Source organism: Chaetura pelagica, unplaced genomic scaffold, assembly GCF_000747805.2.
Source record: "Chaetura pelagica isolate M959 unplaced genomic scaffold, ChaPel_1.0 scaffold265, whole genome shotgun sequence".
Lineage (NCBI taxonomy): Eukaryota > Metazoa > Chordata > Aves > Apodiformes > Apodidae > Chaetura > Chaetura pelagica.
Window position 1 is genome coordinate 660,602 of NW_009953449.1, and position 20,993 is coordinate 681,594.

Sequence of the window (20,993 nt, forward strand, 5' to 3'; positions counted from 1 at the left end):
AATTTCTCAAACTTTCTTACTCAGAAATAAAATTTCAGCATGTTGCTTTATTTTATCAACCTGTTTCATGCATCCATGCCAATTCACATCATTTATACTTGCTGCTTCCTGATTTCAAAAAACACTAAACCTAGCAGGGAAACCACAGTCTATTCTCTTGTATTATAAGACATCATATTTCATGCTCTTAACCTACCACTGAGCCCAACTACTCCTCTTTACGTGTTGTGATCAGACAGGGTATCAGTCTTGATTTGAAGATATCAGAGGTCCAGTTTCATCCTTGTGACTAATCATCCTCACTGCTAAAGGCTGATGCTTCCCATGCACTCACGTTCCTAATACCAGGATCTTGGGCTTTATCTGCCAGATACTGGAGATCATTAAAACTTTCTCCACTCCATCAGAAGCACTTCAGTATGAAGTACTTACTTCCTGTTACTTATATACCACAGTTGCATCCACCTTCGTGGCCCCTCTGTGGTGGGGGATTACTCTGTTCTTCACAGGTAAACTTGACAACCTTTAAAGCTGTGTAATAGTCATATTTAATTACAGTCTACTAAGGAGCCAGACAAATCATTCATCTGGGGAGGATGAATTGTTGAATAGCTGAATTGTTGTCAGTTTCATACCATCCCTCAGTGGGATAAAAATCCTGCCATCATTCAGCAACTAACTTGGGAGCTGCTCAGCACAGATTCTCTGAACCCCTGACTCCAACAACAAACACAACCATTAGCATTTGAGCAGCATTTTATCTTTTCTGCTCCCAATTCCTAACAAACCAAAATGTTCTGTTCTACAGTGCCATTTCCCAGTCCCACCCCATCTCTCCAATTTCTACAGGCCCTAAGAAATAACTCATTAAGGAACTTAAGTTACATTTGAAAAAAAATAGTGAGGCTGGCAAGGGCTGGCTGTACACAAACAGAATGCCAGGAGAGACCATCTGGCTATGTCATTTCTTTGCAAAAATCAGTTCCCTCCCAAGGGAACATGAAACCATCCAAAACAGAAGCTGCAACAACCTTGGAAAATCCCAGCTGAGGGGAAACACCTGCTTTACCTTGTGCCCACACTAGTAACTTCTGAGCTTATGCTGCTGCCCAGATGTGTGTGTCCTTTTTAAAAAAAATAAGACCCTAAACTTCATTTACACAAGAACGTAGATCAAATGGCTTCTTCTGAATGTATCTACTTATTGCATACATTCTTCTGATAGAACTTCTATCCCTTATCAGGGAAACCCAAAGGAGAGCTGCTAAGAGAAAGACAGTGACAAGACAGGAAAAGCTGTAATCAGATCTCTCAACGCAGACAAAGAGAAACTGTCTAATGCTTCAGATTTTTTTGGTCAGTCTTTTTTCCTAGCATTGGCATGTAAAAGTAGATTTCAACAAATTCTAGTAGCACAGCATAAAAAATCCAAATATATGCAAATGCATAAACAGCAATAAAAAGGTATTTTTCATTGTGAAGTTTTGCTTGGGGTTTTGCTTTGTTTTGCAGTGTTTGTGTTTTTTTTTAGTATCACAAGCACCTGTCTGTTAGTCATCTCTGGTGACAACTCTTTCCAAGACAGCATGCTGCTACACTGCTGACACAGCATCCAGTGCCTGTCAGATTTCTTTCATGATGGCAGCAAAGTGTCTCTTCCCATCTAAATACAACATGGACTCTGAAATAAGGTGGAGAAAAGAGAGAACCACGTTAGTAACTCAGCATCAATACTGGGCAACTACACAGAATGGTACAATTAAGAAGCAATCCAAACTGTTATCAAAGCATGAAATAAATGTGGTTTGCCTGCTAAATTATTCAAATGCCAATAGTTCATCTATTAAAATAACAAATGTTCCAACAGAAAGAAAGACATCCTGTCTACAGGTGATGATGGCAATGCAGTAATTGGATACTTGCCTCCATAAGTTTTGGGGACAACCCGTGGGACCTCATTTTCTGATATAAATGTAAAATGGAAGATATTGGTTGTCTGGTTCTCCCTGGTATCTGCATCATGAACCTCACTGTGTACTCGAACTTGGATGTAGTTTTTTTCTGTGTAACAGACCTGCACAGTTAAGACAAGAGTTATAGTTCACAGTTGATAACGGGAGCTGAAAAAATGCAACAGATTTAATTGCACTGATAATTGCATTATCAGTGACAAACACTGGCCTCAGCAATGACAAGTTTTTCCTCTTTTCAAAAACAGATCAACTCTTACCTGTCCAGAAAGGAGTAACAAGGATCCAACCTCAACTGGCCTCTGAAACATGATATCATCAACAGAGACAATAAAAGGTCTGGAACCCCTAGGCAAGAAAAAGAGAAATTTTGTCACAAGAATAATGAGGGTGTTTGAAGAAATTTAAAATATTTAACTGTCAGCACTTTAATGAAGGGTTACTAGAAAATACATCTCCCTCTTAAATAGAGGCCACATGAAGTACTAAAGAATTATGTCATCAACCAAGACAAAAATAACTGGAGGAAACCTCACAGGCATAAAAACACACACTCTCTAAGGATCCATTATTGCTTCATTATTACAGCTCACAACTTACACTTGCTAGGCAATCTTCATGCCATCATTGCTTAGGCCTCAGTTTTCCAAGAAGACACAAAACACTTCTGTTTTTATCAGGTTATGCATGCTCTACTAAACTCATGCATACATCTTTGCTGCATGATGAGCTCAGTCACACTTTCTAAGCACAAGCACTTACTAGAAGGAGTTCATAAACCACTCCTCTTGTGTACAGAATGAAAAGTTGCCATATGTATTCGATAAAATGTCTATTTCATATGATTAAAAAGAAAACATATTTTCAAAAATCAATTTCAACAGCTTGGTAAGCTAAGACACAAAAAAGATGCATTTTTTATCTTGACTTCTAATGCTTAAAAAAACAAGCTCCAAGGAGCAAGATGCAAATCTCTTTATAAATACAACAGATGCTCTAGGTAAAACCGTGCTGTGCACTAACAGTGCAAGATTCTGTTGGACACCCAGGTCTTTTCTACTTAGGTTGTCATTAGGTTGGTTAGCTTGGCTTCCTGACATACATCCATGTGCACAGTGCTCTGGATTATATAAATATAGAAGGTTTACAACTCACCCATAGCTGCAAGCAGTTGCCCATGCCAGTTCAAATGCCTTTCTCATGAGAAAACCCCCAAAGATCCTATTGAAGATGTTTCGTTCCTGTAGGTAGAAATAAAAATTGAACTGATAAATTACATATGCTCTTTCCAAAGCATTGTGTTGAAGTCTGCACTTCATAGCATTTAACAGAACTTCCAGCATCTGGAAGTATAGAAAGCTGAAATAGATGTGTATAAGTCCAAATGGCTGAGGCTACTTAATAGGAGCTCATCCAACTCATTTGACAACCTAAGATAAAAAGTCAAAATTGTGTTAGCAACCAGAAGCCCAAATTAAACACCTGGCAAAGGAAATTCTATACACAAAATGAACAGTCTGCTAAGAAGAGAAGGTAAGTAAAAATCTTCTATTTTGCAGTGACAACCCACACAGATAAGAGAAAAACGGGAAAGGAAACTAAGACTGAAATACATTGCAAGGACTGCAGAACAGAAACAAAATAATGGAATGAGTAGTCAATTCCTAAGTAACTGTTTCTGTAATTCATTAATTCAAAATACCTGAGGATGGCAAATCTGTAGGCCTTTTAGCTTTGCATCTTCCATCCACACTGAATTGGGTGGTAATTTACGACTCCGGAAACTCACTGTCCTTTGGAAGAGACAAAAACTTTATAGCCCACATGAGCAGAATTCAGCAAGTCAGAAATGCACAAATAGCAAAGGCAAACACACCAAAAAACCCCACCAAAACTAAAAAAAAAAAAGACCCCAGAAAAACAGAAATGCTATCACTGAAAGCTATTCCAACTGACCCTGAAGCCCTATGTAAAGTGATACTTTGGTTTGCTACTGCAATAAGCCTATTCTCCTGATCTTTCAAAAACTTCTGCTAATGCTCAAGCTGATGTAGGAGAACAAACTAGAGAAAGGTAATGAAAAAAAAATCAATCTCAACCACAAAGCACACACTTTGCCAGAAAAGCTTTCCCTGTTTTTTTCAAGTCATAATCTGAATTAAAAGCATACAATGAGCTATCACAAGTAATTCAACATCAAACATGCAGACCATTTGAGGTTTCAAATCAGACAGAAGGCACACAAAACACAGCTGCTAATTGAAAGGTGTGTCTCACTTTGGAAAACAGCTTTGAAAGTAACAATTGTGTGTTAGTAAGTTAAAGTAATCATAATTTACTCACAAATACAATACAGCACTAATGTCATTAGGCATTGTTCTGCCCTCGTTGGCACTGGACCATTTCAAACAAGTCTCAAGCATAACAGCAGTGTGCCAACACTAGTCTCCCTCAAATAATGTTGTCAGATATTACATTTAAAACACATTGCAAGGTTATGTGGCCCAAATATGGCCAAATCCTCCCCACATTCTTTTTCTAGGTATCATGGCAGAAAACTCCTCTAAGACTGTGCAAGTCACATGGTTGCAGAACCATTCCATTCCCTCGTTTAGTTAAAAATCACTAGTCATTTTCCTCAAGATTATTTGTAACAGCTTGCTCAGAAGCTCTCTGTACTAACTCTGTCACTGCCAGCACAGCTAGCACTCTTGAATGACAGGAGACTCTTTTAAAAGGCGTACATGTCGTATTAAGTTTTGTACCTGTGTTTCAAGTAAAACACCTCAGATTTTAAATCATTACATGGGAAATAAAAATGTGTGCATTTATTCCAGACTACTCCTTCTTATGAGCAACCACTCAAGAGGCACATTACTTTTCCCTCTCTTTAAGACTTCAGTTCTCCTCCCTCCCTCTCCTTCTTGCCTTGTGTCCAATGTATCAAGGAATATGTCATGAATAATGTTTCTTTCTTCTGCAGTGGGAGCCATTTTCAGTAAGGAGGCAGTGCTGAAATCAATCCTCTTCAGCTTGTTCACTAAACATGAAGAAAAATAAAATCATATTAGAGTTCAAAGAAGAAAAAAAAAAAAAAACACATTTGCCTTGGCTCTAGAGATTTTAACCTGGAATCTTTTTTTTTTACCCCTGTAAGTTAAAAGGTGTAACTTCACATAGATTCATACAGAAATGTGGGTTTTAGAATTGACTCCATGTAAGAAAAAACAAGAAGTTCACTGTTGCCTCACCAATGTGATTAAGATATTTTATACATCTACTATGGTACCCACTCACCCATCATTCTCACAGAAAACTTAAGTACTCCCCTCAAAGTACAAAAAAAAATAATATCAAAAAAGAAACCCCACAGAAAAACAATCTTCTTCAGGTTTTGCCAATGGTACAAGTATGCAGATTTATGATAGAACACCCTACCACAGGCCACAATGATTGGAATTTTAGCTTAAAAGATCTGTTCAGTTTATTCAGTCTTTAATGTTTGGGGGTTTTTTTCTGTTTCAAAATTCAAGCTCGAAATCAAAAAAGACAGAGCTACACACTCCTTCCCCTACTCTCCCTCTTTCTGAGTTTCTTTCCAAAAGCAACACTGGCACCCAGACAGGTAAGCAGCTGTGAGGCACCCACCAGGCCCACCATGGGCAATCACTCAGCCAGAGCATTAGGAAAGCCTGTGCTGCCCTTAGGTCTGAAGTGGAGGCAGCATCGTGGACACAATGAAGTCTAGGGGCAGGGTGCAAAGCATTCAGGAGAGCCCTTTGTCAGCTGAGTCAAAGCATTCCCAATAATTCTCTTACCCTACTGACACACATGAAGCAAAACAAAAATCTGATGTTAAGCTAATTAAGCTAAGCAGCAGAACTTCTGAAGTCTACTTCCTTAGAGCCACTAAGCTGAACCTGAGGCATATGTGCATACTACCAGGAAGTATGACCTACATTCCCCTTGCTTGAAGACTTCTTTTTCCTCAGGGGTCTCAGGAACAAGTGGATTAACAAATGCTGGCCTATGGACAGAATTATTTGTTTTAGTTTACAAAAATTACAATGTATTCACAGGACAAATTACTGTAACAGTCTTCCACATTTGCTTATATACACATTAGCAGATGAAGAGACATACACTTCAGATTATGTGGCAGCTGCCAAGAGAACATCATATTGGCTTCAACTCTGAAGAGGCAGTTAAGTGATCCAACCACTATCTAGCATAATTGAGGAAGACTAAGAGATACCTTCCTGCTTCTTAAAGGGCCAAAACTATACCTGTACTTATAGTAAAATATATCCAAGCAGAATAGTTTTTAGGATTGTCTAAAAGAGATACGTGAAACTTAGTAGCATTCCTCCTGGAATGGAAAGAGCACAGTGCTGTAGCTACTAGTTGGTCTTTAATCTACACATTCCCATGACAGCCTTATCAACAGCCAAAAGCTGTTTACCACACGTACTACTTATCAAAGATGATACGAGTCTGCCTCAAGTACAAATTTGTATGTTTATTTTACTGCACAAATAAGTTTACTCAAACGTGATTATTTAACATTTAATTCTTTCTTTTCACAAGGCAAAGCAAATGCTTGTTGTCAAGAGCCATTCTCCCCCATAATTTCCAAGTATTATTTTTCCAATTACTATTTTTGCTGAACAGTTCCCCTTTGCCCCAAGCCTCTAGCTGGGCTGGTGACAAGAAGCATGCAGAGAAGACCTCCTCACTTGGCACAAACTGCTCCTTCCCAATTTGCTAAAGCCCTGGATTTTGGAGACAGAACAGCTCCTTCTCCATCGCAGAGCTCATTCTCCCTCTCCTCATCCCAAGACACACCTACATCAGCTCTCCTGCCCAAGCCGCTGAGTTGCAAGTTCACTATGCTCCAAAAGCCACACAACCATATTTCTGTGGCACTAAAGCCAACCTAACATACCCTACATCCCTCTGTAAGATTTTTTACCTGACATAAACACTCTGCTTATATGGTCAGAATACTTCCAAAACACAGCTGGCTTGTGGCCAGCAGGCTTGAAGAACAACCTCTGAAGTTTTCATCTATGTGCCCAAGTTCTATAGGTTTGGCCTTAGTCAATCTGCACATTAATAACACCAGATTTTACATAATACTTTTGCAAAATAAGTCCTTAAAAGGGGAACCATAACTATAACTGCATATATACTTAAAAGTATAGTGTGTTAATGGGTTCTAAAAATACCTCATAAATCTGAAGGAAACCAGTGTAATAACTACTTATAATATTAATTGGGACTAAATAATTATGTCAAGCAAACCCCCTTCATTAAACATATCCCTCTTCATTAAATAAAGGCAACTGTTTAAACTAGCTAGAAACAGATATTTTTTTTTAATTGCTTTTGCAAGCTATACAAGAAGGACAGATATAAGAAATACAATGTTTTTTTCTAGTGCTGGAGTAATATAAACCAAAACTGAAGCAGAGCAGCCTGTTAGTTTAATGACTAAGGAATAAGAGAGATACTGCAATCAGGAAAATAATAAAGTTGAGTATCTTAGTTATCATAGAATCACAGAACTATTCAGGTTGGAAAAGACCCTTCAGATCACCAAGTCCAACCATCATCCCTATTCTACAAAGTTCTCCCCTAAACCAGATCCACCAACACCACATCCAAATGAACCTTAAACACATCCAGAAATGGTGACTCAACCACCTCCCTGGGCAGCCTATTCCAGTGTCTACCCACTCTTTCTGTGAAGAAATTTTTTTCCTAATGTCCAGTCTAAACCTCCCCTGTTGCAGCTTGAAGCCATTCCCTCTTGTTCTGCCACTAATTACCTGTGAAAAGAGACCAGCACCAGCCTCTCTACAATGACCTTTCAGGTAGTTGTAGAGACTGATGAGTCTCCCCTCAGCCTCCTCTTCCCCAAACTAAACATTCCCAGCCCCTTCAAGTGTCCTTCAAAAGATTTATTCTCTAGGCCCTTCACCAGCTTCATTGCTCTCCTCTGAACTCACTCCAGCACCTCGAGATCTCTCGTGAATTGAGGTGCCCAAAACTGGACGCAACACTCCAGGTGTGGCCTCACCAGTGCTGAGCACAGGGGGACAATCAACTCTCTTCTGTTCTGTGAACACACTTACCAATTCCATGTTACTTACTTAACAAAGTTTTAAGCTGAGCTGTTCTGATGGCAGCTATCACATATCTATTAGGGAATTAATGACATTATTCACTCAGAGGCTATTTAACCACTGAGACTAAACCTTTTCATTTTATTTTTTTTAGGGCAAGAAAGCAGTTCTAACAAGTTCTGTAGAATGCAGGCAGGTTTTTAGCCAACTCATCCACTTCCACATTCAGGAGGACAGCCATTCAAACACTGGGAAAATTGGTTAAAGCAAAGGGTCACATCCCAAGACTAACAGCAATTCCCAGGATCATCTGACAGCTGACATCAGTGCTCTGAAGCTTGCCCCAGAAAAGTAACACTTGCCAGCAGAAGCACTGACTATGTGATTGATGTATCACCCACACTATATGGTTTCTACACATACATAGCAAGCTACCACATTTGCTGTTTTTACCATGACAGGAGTCTGAAGATTGTTTTCCTGTCCTACAAATTACCATTTATTTTCTGGATCCCGGGCCACCATGACAAAGGTTGCATCTAGCACAGGGCTGTAATCACCATCATGTAGCTAAAAGAGACAGGAAACAATTGTATTTTAAAACTCAAAAATGGTTAAGTGTGCTTGGCAAGCTATTCACTTGACATCAACTATGTGATCACACTATTAATGTTTTTTTACTTTCACTTTCTGTCCTCCCTTCCAAGTTCTCTCACAATTGGTCCAAGAAGGAAACAGCACAAATTAAAACTCTAGTTTCAGGAATTCTGCAACGTAAACAGTAAGCAGGGAAGACTTATTAACTACTAGTTTCAGTTGGGGGGTGGGAAGAAATGAACACAGGCATTGTAAAAGGACTTGCCCTTTATTCTGAGAAATGCCAAAACAACAATTTGTTGTCAAAATCAAATTGCTACTAATGCCAGCACCAGGAGGAGTTCAGATAACAATGGTTATGTTATCATCCACATCAGAGACTTTACTCAATCTGTCTACCTGAATTATAGCCACTAATACCAGTTAGGTGTTTACAGCATATCTTTGTTACTCTAAATAATTACATTACTGAATTAATGCTTCAGTTAACACATCAACTGGCAGTAAGTATCCAACAGAAACATTAATTATTTTAAAAATTAATTACTGATATTCCTTCCAGTTCCTGCACACTGTAGCCTGGTTGTGCCCTTCATTTAATTTATTTTCTATTATTTATTATCTCATAACTTATTACTATAATTCTGGTACACAACAGATAAGATGAACATAAGTGACAATATTTAATAATTAATCTGAATACAAATATTAAAATTTATGAATCTGTAAAACGCATAGATATAAGGAAAATAAAGCTTTTTGAAAGCAGAGAGAATCTCATACAAGAAAATGCAGAGCATAGCCACCTATTTTTTTTTCTGCAGTACTGTGTTCCAGTTTAATTACAAAATGCTGGTTAAGAAAAATGCATTTCTTGACAAAAAGGTTAGCAACCAAGTATCCTGCTACACCTAGACTACTGAAAGTCACCTTGGTCTTGAAACACAACGGCTGCTTGAAGCCCTTTACAACCAGTTATTCTAGAAAATATAATGTAGACTGCTAACATCCTCATCCAGAATTCTCCCTGCAGCACTTCATGACTGTTATAGGATGGACAGAAGTCACAGGAGCTGACCTGCAGCATGTGCATCTTCACTTCCATTGAGGTCTTTCCAACCCAAGAAACATTGCCTGTGAATTTGATGTCACTGTCCGGATATATAATCTTCTTGCACAAATCTACAAGACAAGCATTAGAGTTTACTAGAAGCATCTAATATTGGAAAGACTGGATTCTCTAAGACTTTTCAGTTCTCTAAGTGGAACACACAAAAAGAGAACCCAGAAAAGACAGCTATTGCAAGGGAACACACTGCCAGCCTGCAGATTCTGCCTTACCAGACTTCCAAAGCCAGGACAGGAGGAGGAAGCAGGCATACAAGATGGCAGACCCACAAGAAGTGTTCAGCAGAACATGTGACACAAGCAAGGCCCAGCTCCACCAGAACAAACACTGTTCAATAACAAATCTAAGAAACTCAAGTGCCAAAATTAACCCAAACACAGAAATGTAGGAAGCACAGAAGCCATATTTTGTAAGGAAGGGAAATATGAAATGCTGAAAAGCATCTACGCAGTCCTCTCCCCTTCTCCCTTCAACAAAAGCCGCAGTACTCAAACTCCAAAGCCAAAAGAAGATGACATGAACTAAACAGGAGAGGAAAGAAGGCATCCTCAGTAACAACCATGGGAAGAGAGTAGCTGCTGAAAGAGTAAAACAAACAGATAAAACAATTTCTATTGATCAAATTGCCACTTACTGATTTTATCCACCAGAGCTGTAACTATTGATAAGGGAGACCTTGGCTGCATTTCCTGCTTGGTGTGAGTGTAGCAAATAAGAACTGTGGAAAGACCCAAAATAGGAGTCAGTTCTCAGTCTTCCTATTCTTCAAGAAAAACTTCAGTGGAGCAGATCAAAGCCATGTTTGGGAAGCATGTGAAGTACGTCCAAAACTGAAGTACCATATTGTAGGAGTGCGCACAACTTCCACATTGTCATGTATCTAACTCACAGGATTGCTAGATATAAAATAGTGATTCAGCAGCTGTCCCAGCCATATGCATATTTACTTACTACAAAAAGAAATTGTGGTGAGCACTTTAAATCAACCCATCACTCCTCCACTTCCAATCCCACTTAATCTTTTCCCTTTACCCTTTCACCCACCCCACCATCTCAGGTCCTTCCTTCCTCTATTGTGATTTCATGGTGGTTGTCCAAGGATACATGCTACCTGGGGAGTTATTTTCAAATACTGCTTTGATGAAGAAGAAAGTCACTGGGTGACATTTTAAGATAAAAGCATCTCCAAGTTACATTAACAATCTAGCACTTATTTTAAATGCAAAAGAGTCAAAGATCTCGGCATTTTAACAACCATGAATAAATGAAAAGGAGAAAACCAACAAGAAACCTAACTCATGAAACAACTGAGTTGTTTCTACCCTTAATGTCAATTCAGAGACAGAACCCAAGAATCTACATCAACTTTTTTTCTTTTGTTCTCCATGAATACATTCTGTTCTTTCCAGCTTATACCCTCTTCTCCCCAATGGGAAGACTAAAACATTTGCCCCTCACTATCTGACAGGTTTTGTGAGTTATTTTGTGGAGTTTTTTAAGAGAAAAATTGTATGTTTTAATTTGAAACAGTGCTCTCTGCAAATCTTCTCTGATTTAACATGCAATGTAGATTCACAACCCAGGATCATTTGTCAGTAAATTATTCTTATAGGTGAGCCTTTACAAAGTGGACACAGGCAAGAAGGTGAAGCTGAGCAATTTCACTTCTGTCTGTTCTGTATCATCCTTTCTCTTTCAGCACAAGTATATTTTCTTTTTTTCCTTCCTTTTCAAGATAGCATATTGACGTGATACCCTCTCTGAGGTTACACTATATCATACCTAACAGTAGACTCACTTTGCCTGCATTACTTCTGCATTCTTTATGAGAGCACAGATACATACCTCCTAAACTGTCAAGATCTTCAAGTATCCTTCCAAACCTGTAAGATACAGAGGATTTTGAAAATTAACTACCTACATCCATAGTAAATGAAAGTTAACACTTTCCTGAGCTGCTTTATTACCTTACACTGTTGTGTACATTCAGATATTTTTCTCTTATTTCAGGTTGACTTCCTAGAGGCAGAATAACTTCTATGTAGCTATCTTTCATTCTCCTAGGTGGAAGATCTTCCTGCTGTTTTGCCAGTAAAGTATGAAGAGCTTTTCTTTCTTGCATTGCTTGCACATGATCCCTGGTAAGAAAAAAAAAACAACACAAAAACAGTCCATGTGGAGTGTGACAACAGAACTACAACCCTAGCTAAGAGATGTCACACTGAAGATTGTTAAAATGAAAACAATGAAGTGGTAAAAAGAACAAGACACAGTAAGAGCACCTTGAAAAGAAAGTGAAACACAAATTGTCAGATATGCTAAGCAAAGCTACTGCGTCAAAGTTTTTAAAAGTTTTGTGTAGGTGTGGCAAGCACATACTTCACACTAAAGAAATTAACAAAATTTCTCTAATTCTGAATGCTGCCAAAATGGTTCCCCTTGAAATTAACAAAACCAATATAACTGAACATACGAGGTTTTGTGCATATTTGTGCAAAGCTACTCTATCACAACTACTCCTACAGTGTGAATTTTAAAGGACCGACAACTTAGAATCTCTCCCAGGAAGTAAAGCAGATGTACAGTGCTGGTTAGTAATGACCACAGGGAGAACTCAGCTGCTAAGAGTTGCTGTCACCCACAGGTGACTTCTCCCATTACAGCATCAGTTCATACAGCACAAACCACATCACCACACTTAAAAGAAAGGAAAAATCTAACAGTTTCCTTCTCTCTTCCCACCAAGTCGTCCTACAACTAAATAAGAAAGTTACGGAAAGAAACAATACAGAAAAGGGAGCACCACCCCTTCAGAGCACCTTTTCCAGCACCACCAAACTAGAGGGGCTGCAACTCTTAAAAGGGAGTAAGGACCAACTTGCTGTCTCTTTTTTTTCTGATCTACCATGCTGGTTCTTTGCATAAAAATATCTCCAAGACAGAATAACCTTGCTCAACATTCTCTCTTACCTGTTCTTCCTAAGTTTCTTAAAACTGCCACCTAACTGAACCAAGCAAGTATTTCTTAACATCCCTAGAATCAATTAACAAAGCATTAAAAATCAAAGAGTAAAACATGCAGAAAAAAAGCCAAGAAGTATGCAAAACTATGAATCAATTTCATAGAGCAAGAAAAGGCATAAAACACTAAATAGCCAAACTTAATTTTAAACTTGTGGATATGTGCTATTTGTACAGTGGTGCATGCTGCATTGATGAGATCTGAGTGCTATTGTGTTTAACAACACAGATTTTAAAAAGTAAAGATTAAACAACAGAAATAACCTTTTCACCAAAATTTATTTTAAGTTTGGGCTTCAGATGAATTCTGGGTATTAGCTATTTTATATGAAGACTTTTTTGGCTTGAGTTTTAAATTTGGGAGAAGAGAAATACAAAGCAGACCCACTTCAACATATTTATATTCCCTCTTCTCAGTTAAATAATTTGGGGGAAATATGAATAATCCATAATAAAAGTGAGTAAAAGTCTATCAAAAAATTTTAGTTAGCTGTTTGTTTGTCTGTTTGAAATACAAGATATGGTTTACCTCATTTGAGCAACATGACTACTGCAGAGTTCAGAGCAAAAGGAAAGATAGCAACCTCCTCCAGGAGGGTAATGTTTGAAGTTATGCCACTGCATAAAAAGAGAATATACCAGGTGACTAAGGAAAGATGCAATGTCCAAGATAATGTACCTTTATGATTTCTAAAATATTTGTTTCCCAAGGTCTTCCAGTGAAAGTTTTAAGATAAATTAGTCAGAGAGTAAATGAGAAATTTATCTACAAACACACAAAAACCAAACAATGGAAATTCAACTATATTATGTTTTCACCAGTCCCATCCTGGCTCCTGAGGGCAGCAGCAGAACTCTTCCTCACTTCAGCTTCAGAATGCACTCTTCAATATACGGAAATATTTGGTTCAATTTTTTAACAGATAAATACTGCTACCCACTATAGTATCAGTCTTACAACAATACTTCTAAGAATTTGCTAATACCTGGCCTAAGCACTCTAAGAAATGACATAATTTATTACTGAAATGGCCACAACTCTATGTCAACTGTGATTACCAACGAAGAGTAGTAGTTTTATTTACAATTTCAGTACAAAACCAGACTAAATATATAAGATTTTTTTTATCATACAAAATGCCACTGGCTTTTACAAGAGAAATCATGAACCAAAGTTTCTTTATAGCAAAATTAAGGTCTGAAGGCATTCATCCAACATGCATCTCTCCTCTCTCCCAGCAATCCAGATGTATGTGCATCAGCCCTTCCATAATTCCCATTTTGGAACTGCTATCAAGTTGCTCTCTTAAGTTTGTCTCTTTAGTCATTCTGTGATATAACTCAACTAAAGCACTGGCATCTATCAACTCTCTGTCAGTCCATTTTAAAAGTGGGATCTCAAACCCTGCATAATCCATGTCCTCCAAACCTCCCAGATTAAACCTATAATTTTCAAGCACTCCCAGATATAGGATCCCCATTTTTACTTATTCATGGGAGTTGTGGTACTCCACGAACCATTTCTGCTGTATTTTACACAGCATAAGAGACATACCTATCTAAGAAAAACACTGCTGTGGTGATCCTGGCTTCAGTCTGCTCTCCTTCCAGGGTGGGAGCAGGAGGGAAAAAGAAATGGAGGGAAGATCAGATTTGAAGAGAGTCCTTTCAAATCTTGGTCATTGGATAGTATTCCCATATGGTGTGGTTCCTCCCCAGCTATCTTGGACTGCAGGAAAGGCTTTTTTAAAAACCAAGTTACAGAGCCCTTTCCAACTGACCTACCAAAAACCTGAAGCCCCCTCATGCCTAAATACTGGTACTACTAAGCAAAAATCAATTTCCCAGATTCAGGCATTTTCTTCAGCATATCTATAATCCTGTTTAGGCAAACCTAGTCAGAAAGCCTGAACACATCAGGCACTCCATCCAGGCAGGCATCTCCATTTCTCTATCAGCACACAAAGTGTGAAAGAAAAGCTCAGCCAACACAGCCATAAAAATATCAACAGTCAATACAATAAATACAGGACCAACCAAACAGCAATAAGTAGTTTTCCCAGACTGCTACACTGACTTATTCAGAATTGTTAACAATAGAGGATAACAGTCAACTATGGCTTATCCAATGTCATCAGAGAGAGGAAGGTAACCTGCGTGAAGCCAAAACATCAAGTATGCAAACTGTATGTAAATTAATCTAAAGTTCAGTTACAGCAGAGAAAAGAAATGCCTGAAATCCTCCTAACCAAGACACAGACTTCAAGCTGACAATCTTCCACAGTGACATGGGGGCTGCCAGGCCATTCATAATTCAGCCTGCTTCATGCTGAACCAGCTCAGCTGCCTCTGAATCCAGTGCAAGACAAGTTCACTACATGGGTAATTCATCAACAAGTACGTCACGAGGTAACAGCAACACAGTGTTTCTTGTCAGATTCTACAGCTCTTAAACTTCCACCAGATTCAAAGCTAATGGGGGAATCTTGTAAGCATCAAGATCACATATTTTGTTCCTTTGGTGCTAAAGATCCTCTGCAAGAGAAATCTCAGAAGTCTCCGATCCAAAGAAGCAATTCAGAAACCTTGTATGCATGACTTTTTAGCTTGGATCTTTTTTTTTCCCCAGTCAGCAAGCTAACATTGTTCACTTCCACCATGACAGCCCTGAGCTCTCCTTGGCTTTCACAAAAAAAAGGAAAATACATTTAATGTACACTGTACCTCCAGTTCGTAGATGCTCCCACTATATCCCTCAATCTGCTCCGCACTGGAAAGAAAAAATAAAAATCAAAGCAAATCAAGCTTAGTCCTGCAGGTGATGAACATGAGGTTGTTTGGTGCTGAAAGGCACAACCCTGATCCCAGAACAGGAAAATTAAGCAAATTCATGCAAGTAGCAGCCCAGAAACAAAAGTCTGGCCAAATTCACTGACGCTGTTAGTAGGCACATCACAATAATGGGTTGAGTAACATGATTCCACAGTTTACAGCCAGCAGAGAAGGCATTTCAAGTGTACATTAATGCAATCAAACACCTGCAAAGCTAATTGCCAACTAAAAGAGGCAGCTGATCTACCTCCAGTTCGTAGATGCTCCCACTATATCCCTCAATCTGCTCCGCACTGGAAAGAAAAAATAAAAATCAAAGCAAATCAAGCTTAGTCCTGCAGGTGATGAACATGAGGTTGTTTGGTGCTGAAAGGCACAACCCTGATCCCAGAACAGGAAAATTAAGCAAATTCATGCAAGTAGCAGCCCAGAAACAAAAGTCTGGCCAAATTCACTGACGCTGTTAGTAGGCACATCACAATAATGGGTTGAGTAACATGATTCCACAGTTTACAGCCAGCAGAGAAGGCATTTCAAGTGTACATTAATGCAATCAAACACCTGCAAAGCTAATTGCCAACTAAAAGAGGCAGCTGATCAAGATTAGATTGAAAAATTTTGATGTGAAAATATTTCAGTCTCAACACAAAAAAAATGGGGAAAGAACAAAAATCAAAAGTCATAAAAGAATGGAGAAAGGAACAGTGCAGCTGAGAGACAGAATGAGGAGAGTAGTAGAGAAATAATCCCTCCTATGAAGGGCAGGTAATGTCAGCCAACTGTTGCCAGCTGGGTCTCATAGCCTACATTTTTAGCATCATCAAAGATACAACGTTGAGACCCTGCAGACAGAATCAGAGAATCATAGAATTTTAGGGGTTGGAAGGGACCTCTGAAGATCTTAAAGTCCAACCCCCTTGCCAGAGCAGGACCACCACAGAATCTCAGGCAGGTCACACAGAAACACATCCAGGCAGGTCTTGAAATTCTCCAGAGAGGGAGCCCCCAAAGACTCTCTGGGCAGCCTGTTCCAGTGCTCTGTAACCCTTACAGTAAAGAAGTTCTTTGTCATGTTGAGGTGGAACTTCCTGTGTTCCAGCTTGCATCCACTGGCCTTCATCCTATCACAGGGCACAACTGAAAAGACGCTGGCCCCTCCTTCTTGACACCCACCCTTCAGATATTTATAGACATTAATAAGATCCACACTCAGTCTTCTCTTCTCTAGACCAAACACCAACAGGTCTCTCAGCCTTCCCTCATAAGACAGGTGTTCCAGTCCCTTCATCATCCTCACAGCCCTCTGTTGGACTCTGTAAAGTAGATCCCTGTCCCTCTTGAACTAAATGCCTGGTCAGAGTATTGACAGCAATGAGTAAGCTGTCCTGTGAACCCTGGAGAAAGCAGAACCTGACTGCCTAGGTATTGAAATCACAAACCCCTCTCTCAGCCAGACCCACTCAGCTCTGTCCCACTCCCCATACAGTCACTTTAGATTTTGCTGCTTTCTTGCCCAAGTCCCCACACTTCGACCACTGCAGCCCTAACCTCCCCTTTCTTGTTCCTCCCCCCATAACACCCTCAGCTCCCAACCCTGTGCTCCCAGCCTGCTTCTGTCCTGCCTGCCCTCTATCCAAGAACCAGCCTGAGCTGTGGTCAGCCCAGAGGTAGCCAAGGGGGTCCCAGTCGCTCACCAGGTGCCAGCAAACACAAACAGTCCACAGCTGACCCCAACACTAGCTCTGGCACCCCAATGAACCTCTAATTCAGAAGCCAATTTTCACAAAGATTATGGAAACACGTTTCTTTTGAGATCTGCGCTCATCTATTTTGGCTGACACCAAGCAACAAAAGATTCCGGAAGAAGAGGGAGGCAAGACGACAGGCAGACAAAGACAAAATGTATTGCTTAGGTCTCACTTATCTAGGAAATGAGGCTAAAAACATGTTTTGAAATTAGAAGAATTACACTACTAATTCAAAGAACAAAAAATTTGTCAATGAAAGAAACTGATTGAAAATCTTGGAGTTAATTTATTTTGGAAGGGGGGGAAAGATGTGATTCTTCAAGCAGTGAGCTTGTTTACAGAATAGGTACTACCTTCCTGTTACTCATACTCCACCTGTGAAGCTGCCATGGCATGCATTTGGTCAATACAGTGTCAGCAGAAACCCTGCTACAGCTCCTAGAAGATAAAACCTTAATTTTCCAACAGTGTGCAGTCTGTGCTGGGATGGAGGGGGAATAAAAAACTCTGAAAAAAATTCTCAGGTCCAAACCTGCAAATGTGTATATACGTTGTTAGTCCCATTCAAAACTTTTTATTTCAATTTCAGGCATGCAAGTAAACATCTGCCAAGCTGAGACCACATAATTTTTATTTTTACAATAAAAGGGACAAAGCATAAAAGTCTTTTTAAAATGTTGCCAAGCTAAATCTAGTCCATTTTACAGGCTTGCAAGTACACAGTTTTTCTCTTTTTTGGCCTCTGGGAAAACTATGTTGCTCTTCTAGATAACAGTTATCTTACAACAGAAATTTAAGTAACTAATTAAGCATAAAAAGCCATATGTGCAAAAAGTGCAAAACAACTAAAGGAAATGGGGTTTATCCATCATTACCATGTTACATATTTCACAGGATCTTCTAAACCATGATCAGTGGATCATCAGCGCCAGGGCAGCAGGGTCAAGAGTTTATTTGCACTGTGCTGTGACAGAGGACATGAGGCAGATGAACAAGATCACTGCATCCATCTCTGCCAATGAGATCCACGTCCCCTTTCAATGGTGCCTCCCCAGGCTGCATCCAGGTGCAAGTAGAATGCTACGAGGTATTCTACCCCCAGTTTCGATGCAGAGCTTGGCCTAGGCTTCAGTGAAAAATGCAGATTCAAATATCTAAAATGAAGCTAAGTATTGCAGGAGTTGCTGCATAAGAGATTTTGTATCCCACAAGTCTCTTAGAAATGTGTCACCCAGCACCACCAGAACCACATTGCACTGACAGAGATCTAGTACAACACTTGCCACAAGTAAGATCAGATCCATTCATGGAAGGCAAACAGGCCTTAAGCAAGTAGAGAGAAAAGAACAGTAGCCTTTCATTTTTTGTGAATGCTAAAGTAAGGAAAAACAGTAGCTGCATAAGTTTAAGTGTTATAGCAAATATTAAAATATGTACAGATTACCACAACACACCATCATTCACATGAATGGGTAAGTGTCCTGTGGAGTGGAAAATACAGGTTAGATTAACAAGTAAAAGAAACAATGCAATTTACATCTAGCAAGGAGTTACCTGATTATTCTACCCACTTGAGTTCCATTTACACACGTTCCTTAATTTTAGTCAGCAACTGTAGACAACCTGTCCTTGCCTGATCTACAGTCAGTATCTTTGTGTTTTCAACAGAGTTCATCCTTTCCTTCAAAGCCAGCTTTCCAGTTCCTCAGTCTACTGGCTCTGCGTAGTACCTGCTTGCAGTGAAATTCCAGTTTTTCAGACTTGGTGCTACCATGTACTGTTGATAAACACTATTAACTTTTGGAAAGAGTACCTGGAGCATTTTTCAGGAAGCAGGATGAGAGTTATCTCAGAGAAAACTTCCAAAGTCCTGCTTGGTGTAGCCTTTGGGAGAACCATGGAAGAAGTGAGGACATTCACAACTGGGACCCAAAGTTGGGAGGAAACGTGTGAAAAGCTAGTAAGAATGCAGTATTTGGTGTTTTGTAAAAGGATGGATACCAAAATATAGGAAACTAGTTTACATATCAGCAAAAGTCTGTATAACATTATTTAAATGTTACCATTTTGGAAGAGAATCTCAAATATTTACAGTTATTGTAGTCCAAAAAAAATATCAGTATATCTTAGAAACCAATCAGGGGGAAGGCTAGGATGGCTTCACTGCTTCGCTATTTTTGTTGGCCTTCTGGGTGATACCATTATCAAATATCCAAATAAAAAAGCAGGGTCATATCTGCAAATAAGCAATCTTCTGTATCCTTACTTCTCTCCTTTAACCTCACAAATTATAATTTATTAATAATAATGAAGAAAGTTGCCTAACAGCAAATAACCCTCGTATTTGCTTTCACTGGATAACCTGTGGTTTCTATCCAGAAAACAAAAGGGAAAAAAAGACCTCAGAAACAAGCAGAACTCCATGAAGGAATTACTTATACCTCGCCCCAGCCCTTTTCCTCCTCCCGTTTTCTCAGTACATGGGAACAGAATGCAAGACAACTTTTTTAAAAGCTTCTGAAACAGGAACATTATTACTATTAGAATGCTAAAACAACCCTTCAACACAAAGCTCTATTCACAAGAGCATTTCCATGAGGCAATGTTGCTGATCCGATTAAAAGATTTCTCTGAGTTTACAAAACTAATTGTATTGACACATTATAAGTTCTGTAAGACATTATTTGCACCCAGTTCCTCCATTTCTCGGCCATTCTCTCCAGTTGCCATACTCCCTGTATGTTCTACACTGACTTTCTGTCTAGAGCAAACTTGAGAAGCACTTGTCCCTCCAGAAAAGACGCACACAGTCTTCCAACACTGAAGAACCAGACAAGCCCTACATCTGCAACTTCAATGATTATGTATATTTGTTGCCATTAATCTCCAAAGACACATAGGGATTTTCTGCTACTTCCTAAACACTTTTACTATAAGCTAACACTCAAGGGTATGTCCGTTATCCAGACCATATTAACACATGAAGGGGCACCACCTGAAAGAATAAATTCCTTAGAAACATTGCTAAATCTTCCAAACTACAGCCAACGATTTTACCTTCAGAGATGTCAGGTAGCACTGTGGAGCCACTGGCCCCAGAAGTGAGTGTCCTAGCCAGAAGAGAGGGAAGCTTCCTCATAGTGCAGAACCTACAGGCAGAGCAACGGAATTTGGTGTCATTAAAACTAATATCATGAAAATAATGTAGTGTTTATTTTTGGAATAGCACTGATTACTTCAGAAACCCCACTCCTTATTTTTAGCCTGAGTTTTAGGACCAGATACGGTCAGCACAACAGTTCAAGCCAGCTGAAATCCCAGCTGATAGCTGTCCTTATCTGAAAATAGGAAGGAATAATGATTTGCTGGTGGTAACTGCTCTCTTCACTGACTTTTCAGGTGTCCTGGGACAACGAGCTTAGATGGAACACCAGCTTGTACCCTGTAGACGGGCCAACACAAACAAGGCCCATGTGCGTCTAGGTAATTATCCACGGCCCTAACCATACACTTCACCTGCACTTGGCTAGTGTGCACAGCAGTGGAATGTCTCGAGTATCACAAGGTC

General features: G+C 39.4%; 1 protein-coding gene across 1 annotated transcript; it reads right to left on the minus strand.

Annotated features, from left to right (window-relative positions):
- Nucleotides 1-1,622: 1,622 nt before the first annotated feature.
- Nucleotides 1,623-20,564, minus strand: ACOT9 (acyl-CoA thioesterase 9). Its single transcript, XM_009998485.1, has 14 exons — nt 20,483-20,564; nt 15,925-15,970; nt 11,792-11,962; nt 11,670-11,707; nt 10,459-10,542; nt 9,774-9,877; nt 8,595-8,668; nt 5,930-5,997; nt 4,899-5,010; nt 3,673-3,763; nt 3,126-3,211; nt 2,231-2,318; nt 1,924-2,074; nt 1,623-1,681 (listed from the first exon to the last, which is right to left on the minus strand). Exons 1-14 carry the CDS (start codon nt 20,562-20,564, stop codon nt 1,623-1,625), a joined length of 1,254 nt encoding a protein of 417 aa, XP_009996787.1.
- Between the last annotated feature and the right edge of the window lie 429 nt (nt 20,565-20,993).